The 12,749-nt window shown below is 50.5% G+C and overlaps 1 protein-coding gene across 1 annotated transcript; it reads right to left on the bottom strand.

Annotated features, from left to right (window-relative positions):
• Positions 1–919: 919 nt before the first annotated feature.
• On the bottom strand, positions 920–12,157 carry Bod1 (biorientation of chromosomes in cell division 1). The gene is made up of 4 exons (XM_057776221.1): positions 11,759–12,157; positions 10,063–10,187; positions 7,803–7,999; positions 920–7,009 (listed from the first exon to the last, which is right to left on the bottom strand). Exons 1-3 carry the CDS (start codon positions 12,155–12,157, stop codon positions 7,804–7,806), a joined length of 720 nt encoding a protein of 239 aa, XP_057632204.1. The 3' UTR covers positions 920–7,009; position 7,803.
• Between the last annotated feature and the right edge of the window lie 592 nt (positions 12,158–12,749).

The following is a 12,749-nucleotide window of genomic DNA, read 5'->3' as shown; positions in this document are numbered from 1 at the left end:
ATACTTCCTGCCTGGCGACTGGCCAATCAGTGTTTTATTAAACCAATTCGAGTGACAAATTTTTACAGTGTACAAAAGCATTAGCCCTCAGCACTCAACAGTCTCTGCAGCAGCTACTGTTTGGTAACAGGATGCTTAGCTACCATTCAACAGGCATGGCCGCTCCACTTCCTGTAGGCTGAGTGTCCACTGCTCATCCCCATGAGTCAGGAACAGAGGATCGAGGGGAAAAAGGTCGCCTGACATCTGTAAATGCCCCCTGGGGTATAAGCTGGGGGAGGGAGTTCTTCAAGGTCACAGTCAGCCTATACCTCCTGTGGCATTGCCAGTGAAGAGGTGCCCTCCACTCCACCTGCTGCATCAGGTAAGCCCACCTCTCGGGCACATCTGGGTGGTTATTGCCCTTATATCCAGCTCGGATGTCTGTCCTTCACATCTCCCCTTCCCCAGGATTCAGACCTGGCTTCCTGAGGAAGACATGTTTCTTGACCTAGGCTCCCAGGGCCTCCTGCCACTGCCAGCCTAGCCAGGAAACTTTGTAAAACGGGAGCTGTGACTGTCCTGGCTTTTGGGATGTTGGGACGGTCCAATGGGTCGCTGAAGATGCGCACTGCTGCTGCGTAGCTATGACAACAGCGGAGCTGAAGAAGCCTAACGAAGAGCATGTAGCAGTGCTGGCCGTGGCAGCACAGATGCAGAGGCCGCCTCCCTCAGGGATGGGGAGGTGTCAGTGGATCCTGTGGCCTGTGTTCCATCTATGCCTGCTCTGTGCTATCCTGCCCCACCCCACCCCACCCCATCTGCTGCTGCCTGTGCTCTCTCTGTGCCTTTTCTAGCCTGCTCCACTCAACTCTGTTCGATCCTTGCATGCCCACTCACCCATCCCCACCTGGCCCAGCCCACTCTGTCCCTGTTCCTTCCCTCCTCTAGAGGAACACCAGCCCCAGCCCACGGGTTCAGGTTGAGCACTGGACTCTGTACCCCATGACTGTGGCTGTCACTGTTCACAAGTGGATAGGCATGAGTCCTGTCAGTGCCCCCAAAACCACCCAGTGGGTATCACATGCCTCCCCTCCCTAGTTCTGACAGCTCTCCTCAGAGGCCTGTACAGATGTGGTCCTGTCTAGCTGACTCTCCACCTCTGCTGGATCCTGCCATTATATCCCCCCTTTCCTATGGGAGAGTACTGGAGGTGATGTGGGATTCCCCTCTGTATGCTGTAAATATGCTTTATGGCCACTAGTTAATAAAGAAGCTGCTTTCGATCAATGGCTTAACAGAGTAAAGCCAGGAGGAAAATCCAAACAGAGATGCAGAGAGTAGGCAGAGTCGAAGAGACACCATGTAGCTGTGGGAGGAGACAAAGGGCCAAGAACCTAACCCAAAAACCATGATCCTCAAAGTAAAATATAAAATAGGAATGGGTTGATTTAAGATGTAAGAGATAGTTAATAAGAAGCCTGAGCTAATAGGCCAAACAGTGTTTTAACTAATATAGTTTGTGTGATTATTTTGGGTCTGGGCGGCCAGGAATCAAACAAGCAGCCTCACCTACATAGGTGGGATGGGTGAACCCCAGGCTCTAGCCACACCTCAAGGCTGGCAATCTCCATTCAGAGCCTGGTGCCCTTTTTCTAACACTCACATGGTTTGAGTAGGCCTAGAGCTGGCTGTTGTCAGGAGAGGACCCCCTCTTCCTCTCTGCTACTCAGAAGGCACACAGAGAAGAGGGGTGCCCTGCCGCCTTCAGAGGCTCTCACCGCATGCCTCCCTCTTCTTGTGGTGCTCAGCCGGACATGCCACCACTTAGTATGGCTGCGGGCTGGGACAGCCATGTGCTGCCTCTTCTGCCACCCCTCAGGGGGATGAGGAGGCCTTGAATCTCATGGAGTGATGAGTTCTAAGACTCAGGCTTGGGCACAGAGGAAGGAGCCAGCTGGCTTCTGAAGCTGGCTGTGGTTAGGCTACACGGACCCAGAACTGGCCTGGGCAAACAGCACCCTGTGTGGTCCAGCCTGTCTCCTAGAGCTGTCAGGTTCTATGAATAAAGGGGCCATATTCCCAGTGTCAACTGTGCACACATCTTCCTGGGGACATGTGGAGAGGCAGGGGCAAAGGGCAGAGAGGTAGTTCTGAGTCCTCTGTGTCAAAGGACTCATTTTTACAACAAACCACGTGTTCCCAGCATAGACTTAACAAGGTAACTCGGGGTGGCATTGCACAATGCTCCCTTCATGGGGATTTCACCCAATAACACTCCCATGTTTTTAACGTCTCCCCCAAGCATTTATGGAGAGATCTGTGCTTAGAATGGAAACCAGAAAAACCCTATTAATAACTTCGGGGCTATAAATACATTTCTGTTAGCTTCACAGACCATGAGAACAGCTTCATGGCATTTACCAAGTTTGCTAGGCAAGTTTACAATGGTCTAAGCTGCCGTGGGGAATGAGTCCTGGGCAAGATCAGATATGGGCAGTGGGAGGAGAGTACATGGGATGGGGTAGGGTACAAGACAGTACGGAATGGACATGCGTGGAACCCAGCAGGTCGGTGTGGCCCCCCAGCTCACTCTGGCTCTCCTGGACCACTGTCCAGGTGACCAGCTGTGCTAAGGCAGGCCGTCACCTGCTTTTGCTGTCTTCTACACTGTCAACGCTTGTGGGTCAGCACCTGCTCAGAGGGAGCTCAGTTCATGGATGACCTTCGAAAACAGACTGAAGGTTTTCAGCATACATTGCACACTGTATACATTCTGAGATGTGTCCTGGGTGATGTTTTTGTGCTAAAAATTAGCCATGCTTTTCAAAATGTGATATGCACACAGAAGGGAATACTACTCAGCCTTCAAAAAGAAGGGCCTATGACAAGAGGGGAAGACAGACTTGTAGTTTTCAGCTATGCCCTGGTCACCGCTCATGGCAAACACATGGCCAGTTTACACTTCTTTGTTCCCTTTCAGGCAGATGAGACCACTGGCTTCACAATTCAAACCATTTGATGCGACCCAGGTTTGGAATGAGTTAACCCCAGAGGACAGACATGGACGAACAAGTCAAGTAACAGAGACAGAGTAACCACTGGTGTGGGGAAGACAAGCCTTGGCTGCACATCCCTGCTCCTCAGTCAGTTATGAACAAAGTCCTTCACCTGGCGAGCCTTCATTTCACAGAACGGAGACTATCCTTCCAGAATTGTGAAAATCACATAAGGCCATGCACAAAACGGCCTGGCTCTTGGTTCCTTTACTTGGGAAGACTGATAAGTAGAAGTCTCCTGGTGAAAAGCTGTCTTAGGAAGGAGGGTCAGCTCCTTAAGAGAGAACACGGCATGATTACTACCACGTGACCTTGGAGCCCAGTCCTGAAGATACTACCTTAGATAGGTGACTGACAACTGGCAATGTACCATGTCAACTCTCCTGGCCTGTCCTTAGTATCCACAGGACACAGGGCGGGTAGCCACATCCTCATCTAAACAGCCTTCAACACAAGCCCCCTGACTGTGCCAGGTTCCCACAGACATCTCTCCTGACCTTTCTGGTCCACAAGGGCCTTTGGCAGCTCCAGGGAATGCTGAGCTTCCAGAGCCAACTCAGTATCAAAGAACCACTTGGGAGCTGAGCTACATGCAGGCACAGCTAAGCTAACAGGTCCAACGGCGGGGTCCTTCCAAGGGACTACGGGGAATTCAGAGACACATCATCACCGTCCAGGTGGTGTTGGAACAGTCATGTGAGTCGTGTGGTTAGTTTATCAGTACAAGTCACGTCACCAGCCTTGGAGAGGCCTCCTGCAGTGGCACCGACTGGTATACCCGAGGCTGCACATGTGGGGATGGCCACCTTTTGGAACCAGTGTGTCCACGTACTGTTGGAATGCATCTGGTGTTTCTCCAGCTGACAGGGCTGCTAACACAGCACACAAGAACTTGCCGAGCTCCGAGTTAGTAGAGGACGAGACACAGTGACAAAAGCAAGGCTAAACCCACTCTCTAGAAGCCACAAATGTCACTGAGCACCTGGAGTTCACACAACTGGCTCTAGATGGTTAAGTTGGGACAGTGCCAAGCTAGGGATTAGAAACATGCCAGGAACTAAGGTCTCCGGTAGCAAGCTGATTTTGGTTCACACAAGGGAGCTTCAGAACAGGGTACCACTCTGCTGGCCCTGATCAAGGCCCTTCCCAGTGCTGATCATATCCTAGAGGTCAGCCCCATGCTCCAACGCAGCTCTCACAATGGCTTTTCCAGAGAAGCCAGACTCACTTTAGACCACCGACAAATCACATCTTGCCGAGAAATGAATACAGGAGTTGGGGGCAAATATGATCAAACTACATTGTGGAACATTCTTAAGGGAATAACTAAAATATCAAAAAGCAAAACAGAATGTTTACAGCAAGGAGTTTAATAGGTGAAGCAGTTTTGGTGGGCTAACCTTCCTTGGGGGAAGAACTGTCCTACTTCTTGGACCATGATTTCCTCAAAGGTCCTGTGTGATGAACCCAATCAACACCCAAAGCTTAAGGATGCAGGGGTATGCACAGATCTGGTTGGCAACCAATCAGCTAATTGCCTCTGAGTCTTACAGAGTTGTCGTGACTACACCTCCCCCTTGGGAGAATGGGCATTTCTTTCTCCTTGATTCAGCTAAGGGTCAAATGTCATCTTCTAAGAGCAAAAGTCTCTCTAATCCGACAAAGCCCTGCTTCCCTCAACTCTGAGTCTTACTGGGAAAATGTGAGGGCAGAACTGTCGAGGCCCTGAGCTCTGGGCAGGCAACTGTGAAAGTCTGCACTTCTAGGCATCTGGTCGGGTCTTCTTCAGTCATGGGAAAAGAGAACGCAGATTGAAACCTGCCTGCTTAAAACACACACAAAACGGAGTAGGCTTTCCCCCGAGCTGGTCTGTCGTGCCATCTTTCCTTAGGTGGGACAGCTGTGCAGCCTTAGGATGTAAGGACCATCTAGGGACGAGACACTTCTCTGCACGTGCAGGAAGGTAGGGTAAAGGACTGTGTTCTGTACCCAGCTGTTGAGGACTTTGGTTCCTGTCCTGACAAGGCCAGCAACCTGTTCCATGGAGAGGGTACCACATCTAGGAGGGGAAATATATCACACCTCTAGGAGGGGAAATATATCACACCTCTAGGAGGGGAAATATATCACACCTCTAGGAGGGGAAATATATCACACCTCTAGGAGGGGAAATATATCACACCTCTAGGAGGGAAATATATCACACCTCTAGGAGGGAAATATATCACACCTCTAGGAGGGAAATATATCACACCTCTAGGAGGGAAATATATCACACCTCTGTGGCCACTTCCACCTTTGCTGAGGGTGCAGCCAGCTTTTTTTTTTCTAAGATTTATTTATTATGTATACATGTATGCCTGCATGCCAGAAGAGGGCACCAGATCTCATTTAGATGGCTGTGAGCCACCATGTGACTGTTGGGAATTGAACTCGGGACCTCTGGAAGAGCAGTCAGTGCTCTTAATCTCTGAGCCATCTCTCCAGCCCAAGCCAGTTTGTTTTTAACACAAGCGCAGGTGCTGCAAAAATCTTGTTGAGCTCTTGACAGGAAACAAAGTCCTCCATGAGGGATTTGTGGAAAGGTGGAAGGGAAACATTTCTTCTAAGGAAGAAACAATCAGCTGGGTTGAATTTTGAATTTTCTTAGATCTGAGCTGGGCACGTTGCTCAGATGTAGAACATGCGCTTAGCAGGTGGAAAGACACCGGGTTTGTCTACCCCCAGCACCACAAAACCTCCAAACACAATAGGTTAGATCAACAGTATCAACAGTGTACTCAACTAAGAACAAGGACTCTTAGTTTGAAGCAATCTTTGCTATATCCAAGGTCCAGCATCACCTGGGAGCTTGTAAGATACAAACTTCTAGGGCAGTGAGTAAAGCTGTCTGCCACCAAGCCTGGTGACCTGAATTCAATCACTGGGATTCACGGGGTAGGAGAGAACCAATATCCACAAGCTGACCTCTGACCTTCACACATGCAACCTGTCCCCTCTCATCCCACCCTAGGCCAGGCCAGTAACACCCAGATCCCATGGCCCACCTTGAGATACTCAAGGGCACTGGTACTCATCCAAGCTTGGGATGAGCTGGAACATTCAACCAGACACTGTCTGTCCCTGACCAGCTGCAACACCCAGCACAAGTCAGGATGCTTTTTAAGTTCCAGCCAGCAATCCCTCATTCCCATCAAGTCACGTGTTGTACAGAGAAGGCAGGCAGGTAAAGGGGAGCCACCTCCACAGACAGAGGTGCTAAGATTCTGTTGAGGCTTTAGGGAAAGATCAAATGACTTCATTGCAAAAACGTCTGCTATTTATTACTAACGGTGTTCTTCTGAAAACACAAACACAAGAACTGAGCACCACATCCAGAGAGACTCGCCTGTGGCTAGGGAGAGGCCAGGACAGAGGCAGTGAGGCTCTCCTTGCTCACTCCAGGGCTCCAGGTTACCTCTGATAAGAGAAAGAAAACTACTAAAATCCCCAAGTACAGGAAGGTCACAATAACCTAGGGCTACTGACGCTCTAACTGCTGCACATCCCAAGGATATCAAGACCCACTGTCAAAGAGCTGCTCCCATGGCCCTTTGCTGTCCTGACCGGCTAGCCCCAGCCTGTCTTCTGCACACTGCAGAGCACAAGCGCTAACATCCACATGCAGTGCCCAGGTTCAAGTATAAAGGTCTCATCAGGACAGCCCAAGTCACGTAGTGCTTAAACCTCTGTAGTGTCTATACTGGGGTCAGACCCCTGGACAGGCTGGCCAAAGGTGGCACAATTCATGAGGAAGTATGGATAACGTCCCACCACCAAACTTGCTGTCCATCCAATATGGACACCACTCGAGTCAAGGTCAAAATTTTGACATCAGTAGTGACATGGTCGACTAAAGTTATATTCGAATGAAACTGGAATCCGTTTCATTTCTTCATTACATGGAGTTTTCCAAAGGTATCAGGTATATCCTTTAAAAAAAAAAAAAAAGATAATCATGTCAAAATGCTACTTTTGATAAGGCTCCATATGTTCCTAAAAGAATTTACAATGAAACAATTTAAAATAAATGTTTTACTCTCCAGGACAAATTAAGGATCTCTCCCAAGAGGCACAAGACATTCCTTCAGCTGCCCATGGCAAAGGTGTAGGTCAACGCCTTCCTACCCAGTTTGTTAGTACCAGTATCTTAACTGACTCACTAGCAGCAGAACAAGGGACCAGGACCCCCCAGGGTGTGACCAAGGCAGGCAAGGCCTACTGCTCATCCAGTGGCTCCCCAAACCAGGCACAGCATTCACCTGTGTCTCCAGCTATTTTTAAAGTTTAGATTAGACCTGAGACAAAGAGAACAGAACTGCACGGCAATCATGGCTACACGGAAACCCGGAGCTCATGGCGAGTGTCTCACTTGAGACAGCACTTGGGGATGCTGCTTGATTTTATGAAAACCACACTATCAGCTGGGGAGAGCCACATGTAAGCAATCGCAGAGAAGATGACCCACTTAAGTCCCCTGTGCAAACAGTTGCCACAAAGGTTCCCGATGAGGTTTCCTTGGTGACCGGATGCTCGGCTCTAGCGGCACAGAGCACACCCACCAATGGGAGCGTGCTGGTGCTGAGTTCACTGAGATGGCTCACGGGGTGAGCTCCACTTCCAGCACCCTCTTCTCAATGGGTGAAACACGTCCAATTACAGCTTACCCTGCTTCTAACCATCTCACACACTGACCAGCAAGAAAGGAAAGATAGGTTACCAAACCTTAGGAAGTATCTTGGGATGGTGCTGGAGGATCCTGGCTTTCAGGTTCTGGAGGAGGAGCTGGCACAGCTTCTTTTTTCTGGGCTGCCAGGAACTCGTGGATTGCTCGCTCTATCTGTGGCCTGAAGATGTGATTTAGTTTGGGGTCCACCACCTGAGAAATGATCCTGTCCACTCCTGCTTCCAACATGCCTGACCTGTGGAAACATACAAATTACTGTTTTTTGGTTCTCAAGAGTTTTCCTCTGCGCCAGTAAGCCCCAAGTCCCATTCAAGAGCCCAGCAAACGTACATTTTCCCCGGTCTAGACCACTGGCCTTTCATTTGAGGGGTTCACAGCTGCCTGCCAACCACCATTCCTAATGCAGTCTCAACTTTGTACAGAGGAACCAGACAACGCTCAACAGACTGCTCCAAAGGCCAACACACATGTGACAAACTGCACGACTCTGGCCACAGGTGTACGGTGAAACTGCATTCATAGTGTCAAAGGCAGCAAGCCTTGTGCCTCAGCTTTCCTCAGCATTTATTCTTAGCAGCCAGAACAGAAGTGGCTTCCAGCAACACAAAGCAGGTGAGGTGTCTGTGATGACTGGTGAGACACAAAGACAGGGCGTGCAATGTGCAGAACCGAACTCCCCTTGAGAAAGAGAGCAGCACTGTGCAGACTAAGAGACAGCACGGGCAGCTGTAGAAGCCACACTCCCCTAGTACACAGAGAGCCAGCCTTACATGGGTGTTCATTTTCTTCACTGATAAGATTCTGGTTTCAGTGGTCATAAGTCACACAATGAGTACTATAGCGGTTGTCAGCAAAATCCTTTTCCATTTTTAAAACCTTTTAAATTTCAAAATCAAGAAGTTGCAAGGAAATATACTAGGAGGCTCATGCATCCTTAGCCAGACACCTCTAGAGTTAGCACCTTGTCTAACACACTACATAGGGACCAAGCTAGGAATATGGCGCCGGTACAATCCAGACTGGATCAGATGACCCACACTCAAATGTGTACGTATTTTTACCCGGCCTACATTGTGTTGCTGTAACAAATACCTGAGGCTGGAAATAAGTGTATAAAGAGGTATACCTGGCTCATGATCTAGTGACTCAAAGTCCAAACAGCACAGTGCCAGCAGTCTAAGGTCCCTATTGGTATTGCAACGCGATGAGCATGCAGATGCCAAGACAGACTAGACAGCCTGATGAGAAAAGCAGCTGAACTCACCTCTTCACCTCCTTCCCACCCTCTTTCTGAGAGGTCTCACTGGGTAGGTGAGGTGGTCTGGAACTCACTATAACCAAGACTGTCTGATTCTCCTAATCTTCCCACCTCAGTGCTGGGGTAACAGGAGTGTGACAAGACACCACATCTGGCTGAACTAACAACTAATTCTCAAAGAACTTACTCAGTGCCACAAAGATGAAGGTCCCATGACCTCAACACCTACCAGCTCCTGCCACATCATCCTCAACTCCCTGAGGATCAGCTCCTTGTGTATGAGCCACTGGGGGGCACAGCACAACTTTACCTGAGTGGCTTAGGGCGTGCACCAGCACAACTAAGACATCCAGTAGCATCACGAGAGCCCCTGCGCTCCAGCTGTCTCAGCCCAGCCCCCTTCATGCCATTTGCAGCCACCACTGCCACACATCTCTGCACTGGTGGCAACTGCAGTCATTCCTCAGTCTTCCCAGACTTGCTTTTCTCACCACAATTCCCTAATGTTTCTATTTTCACAGTCCTGCCCCATAAGCTTTTATTCAACAAATTTAGTGTGGTAAGAAGTGCTGAATACAAGTCCTGGTGTTAAAAGCCAAGATGGATTCTGGACAGACCAAAAATCATGGAAAATCTGGAATCTATGACCCATCCCCAGTGTGCCAGTGACAATAAGGCCACTCATGTGAGTCTTCTATAGTGCCGTCTCTATTCGGTGAATGACGTCTTCCAGGACCTCTTCCTGCACACTGTCACCACGCTCTGGCAGGTGAAGCCCGGCTAGTCTGCCCCCTAACACTGGTATCCTGGCATAAAACTCACTCTCATGTTCAGATCACACTGAAAGCTTTAAAGAACTGAGCCTCACAATCCGGAAGCCCTGCCAGAGTTACCACTGAATGGCCACACCCAGGAGGCACCTGGAGCGAGCAGTGGGTACTCTAGGCTCTGCTCACCCGGCTACAAAGCACCATCCACCAGGAGGCCGTGAACCGAGGGCAGCATGCTGGGACACCCACTGTTCCCACTGCTTTACTTACTGAACCACGCTCTGCCTCAGCCCATTTCGCAACTGGTTCTTGTTCATTGCAGGATTCCATTCCTGTTTGTCTAGGTGTGTTGACACAAAATTATCCACTTTCTGCCTCAGGTTCTGGTAAGCTGGCTGAGACATTCAGAAAAAGAGACCAAGTCAGTGCATGTGCCAAAGTTGTGGAAACGAGCCATTTAGAAAACTGCTTTTCAGAGAAGAAACACATTTTTCTCATTTAAGCAGACTTCCACCTGACCTCAGAACTCACCCTGCAGTACGGAGCTATGAATCAACAGCCGGGAGGGTATCTGTTTAGCAGAGGCTAGGCACAGTGCAGGGCGGCACCTATATAAATCTACCTACCTCCTCGAGCCCATTAGTATTGTTCTGCCTTCATTTACACAGTACTTTTCAGGACCTGAAAAGTAAACAAAGGTGCCCTCCAGCTGCAGTGTGGCCAAGGACAGCTGCAGGTGGCTTCTGCAAAGAACTGCTTCTAGGTCAAGGTGACCTTCCATGAGGCGCCTGACTCCTGAGTTCCAGTAATTTGCATCCATAAAATGCAAACATTCCGCCTTCTTCCCCTCACAGTGGTGTCTGCAGGGGTACACCCTGGAGAGGGCCCTCCAAATGAAAGGGCCACCCAGGCCTCAGCAAGAGTAACTACAGCTAATGCCAAGGGACCTCTGCACGTTGCCAGGCAGAGGTGAGACCCTTACAGGAGCCGGAGGCACTTACTCTAAGTGCTCCTATGAGCTGGAGAACAAGACTAGGAAATTCCCTGTGAGCACAGGGAATGGACATCCTGAGACCCCAGTCTCCTTCCCCTCTCCTAGAGAAGACAGATAACACCTCCTCACCCCATCCATGCTGAGTGACGGTCTGTCAGTGTCTCTAGAACTAAACTGAGACTCTGCCTTCAGGCATGGCTCCTGGTCCCTTTATGAGAATTTGTAATGGGAAGGATGGCCTATCTGCGAGGCTCATGGACTGAGATGTGTATAGGCAGGGCAGACCTAACCCCACATCAAACCCATAATGCAGGCCCTGGCAGCCTGCAGATGAGAGCCAAGCCACCAGCTGAGGCCTATCTAGACCAGCTGGCTTGGGGGACGTGCAGCCCTAACAGCATGTGGAACAACCCCTAGAGCCCTCTCGGTCAGTAAAGAGCCCCCAACTCCACCACTTTAATCCGCACTGAATCTAACATAGGCATCAACTCCCTTTAAATTAGTTAAAGGATACAAAATAAGGGTGCTGACTTTACGCTTATCCCAATTTGACCAAATAAAAGCCCACAAATCATTCCTCTGGGGAAAGGGAATAACTATTACCGTGTGGTCCAATCCACCCGTGCTTAAAATCACCACCCTGGTGGTGAACAGAAAATGGGTTGCGCTCCTAAAGCACTCTGTCTTTCCCGACTATTCTAAAAACATGGGTTTCTTTCGGATGGAGGGAGCTGTATGTGTGCAGCTGTAATCTCCAAAGGCGACTGGACTAAAAATCACAGCTGGTAAGTGATGGGCGAGAGCAGAGCTCAGGTGTGCACCACTCGGAAGGCGCCAGTACTGCTCCCCGCCGCGCGTCCCCGAGGCTTCCGAGCTGCCTTTTGTTTTACAACCGTCCCTCCGCGACTAGCACGTCAAAACAGCGGGGGTGCACCGCCTCGCCCCCCCTCCCCCCCGCAACGGCCCCTGTACCTTGGTGTCCACGTCAGCCAGGCAGTCCCGGCGGAAGCTGTCGAACAGGCCGCGGCTCTTGAGCTGCTCCACTATGAGAGCAATGAGCTGCGGGTCTCCCGGAGGTAGCGAAGCAGGGTTAACCGGGCCCCCTGCCCCACTCGAGCCCGCCGCCGGTCCCGAGGCCTGGCCCGCCGCGCCCGCTCCCGCACCGTCCGCCATGGCCGCGCCCCGCGCCCGCGCCGGGCCCCGCGCTCGGATGCTCCTCCGGGAGCCGCGGGCCGCGCTGCGCAGACACGGAGGGCCCCACGGAGGCGGCGGCGACGGAGGCGGCACGGTGAGAGGCGGCGGGGCCCACGGCGCTCCCCGCTCGCAGCGCTGCAGGCGCTCGTCTAATGGCGTCACCGGTGGCCTTTGCATTGTGGGACGGTTGGTTTCCTGGAGCCATCGCTCAAGTTCTTATAGACTGGGTCTGGCCGTAGAAAACTACAACTCCCGGCAGGCAATTGGCTCGCTCGCGCTAGTTCCCGGGACAACATGGGAATTGTAGGCCCAAGCCTTAGCAAGGGCTTGAAATTGTTCAGTCACTGCAGCCTTCCCAAATCAGACCGACCCACAGAGCAGTGAGCAATGACCTGTAGAGTTGATTGGAAGATTTACACTTTAAAAACTGAATTAGTAACTCTGTTTCCATGTCTGGCAGCCTCTGATTTTGACATGCTCTCAATGCCCACAACCTCCTTCAACAATATGATCTGGAAAATTTGGTTTAACAATGGGTTGATCATATTTCTTTTTTGAATAAAATTAACTTTACATTTATTTTGTGTGGCAGGGAGGGGCTGTGGAACGTGCTACAGCGCTTGTGTGGCAATCAGAGGACAAAGACACTGGTCCCTCCTATGATGTAGGTCCTGGCATCAAACTCGTATCCTCAAACTTGGTGACAAGTGCCTTTGCCCACCGAGCTATCTAGCAGGCCTACAAGAAATACTTCTTTTCCAAAGTTTGT

This window comes from Chionomys nivalis, chromosome 7 (assembly GCF_950005125.1).
Source record: "Chionomys nivalis chromosome 7, mChiNiv1.1, whole genome shotgun sequence".
In the NCBI taxonomy this organism is placed as follows: domain Eukaryota; kingdom Metazoa; phylum Chordata; class Mammalia; order Rodentia; family Cricetidae; genus Chionomys; species Chionomys nivalis.
This window is presented reverse-complemented; position numbering and strand designations above follow the sequence as displayed.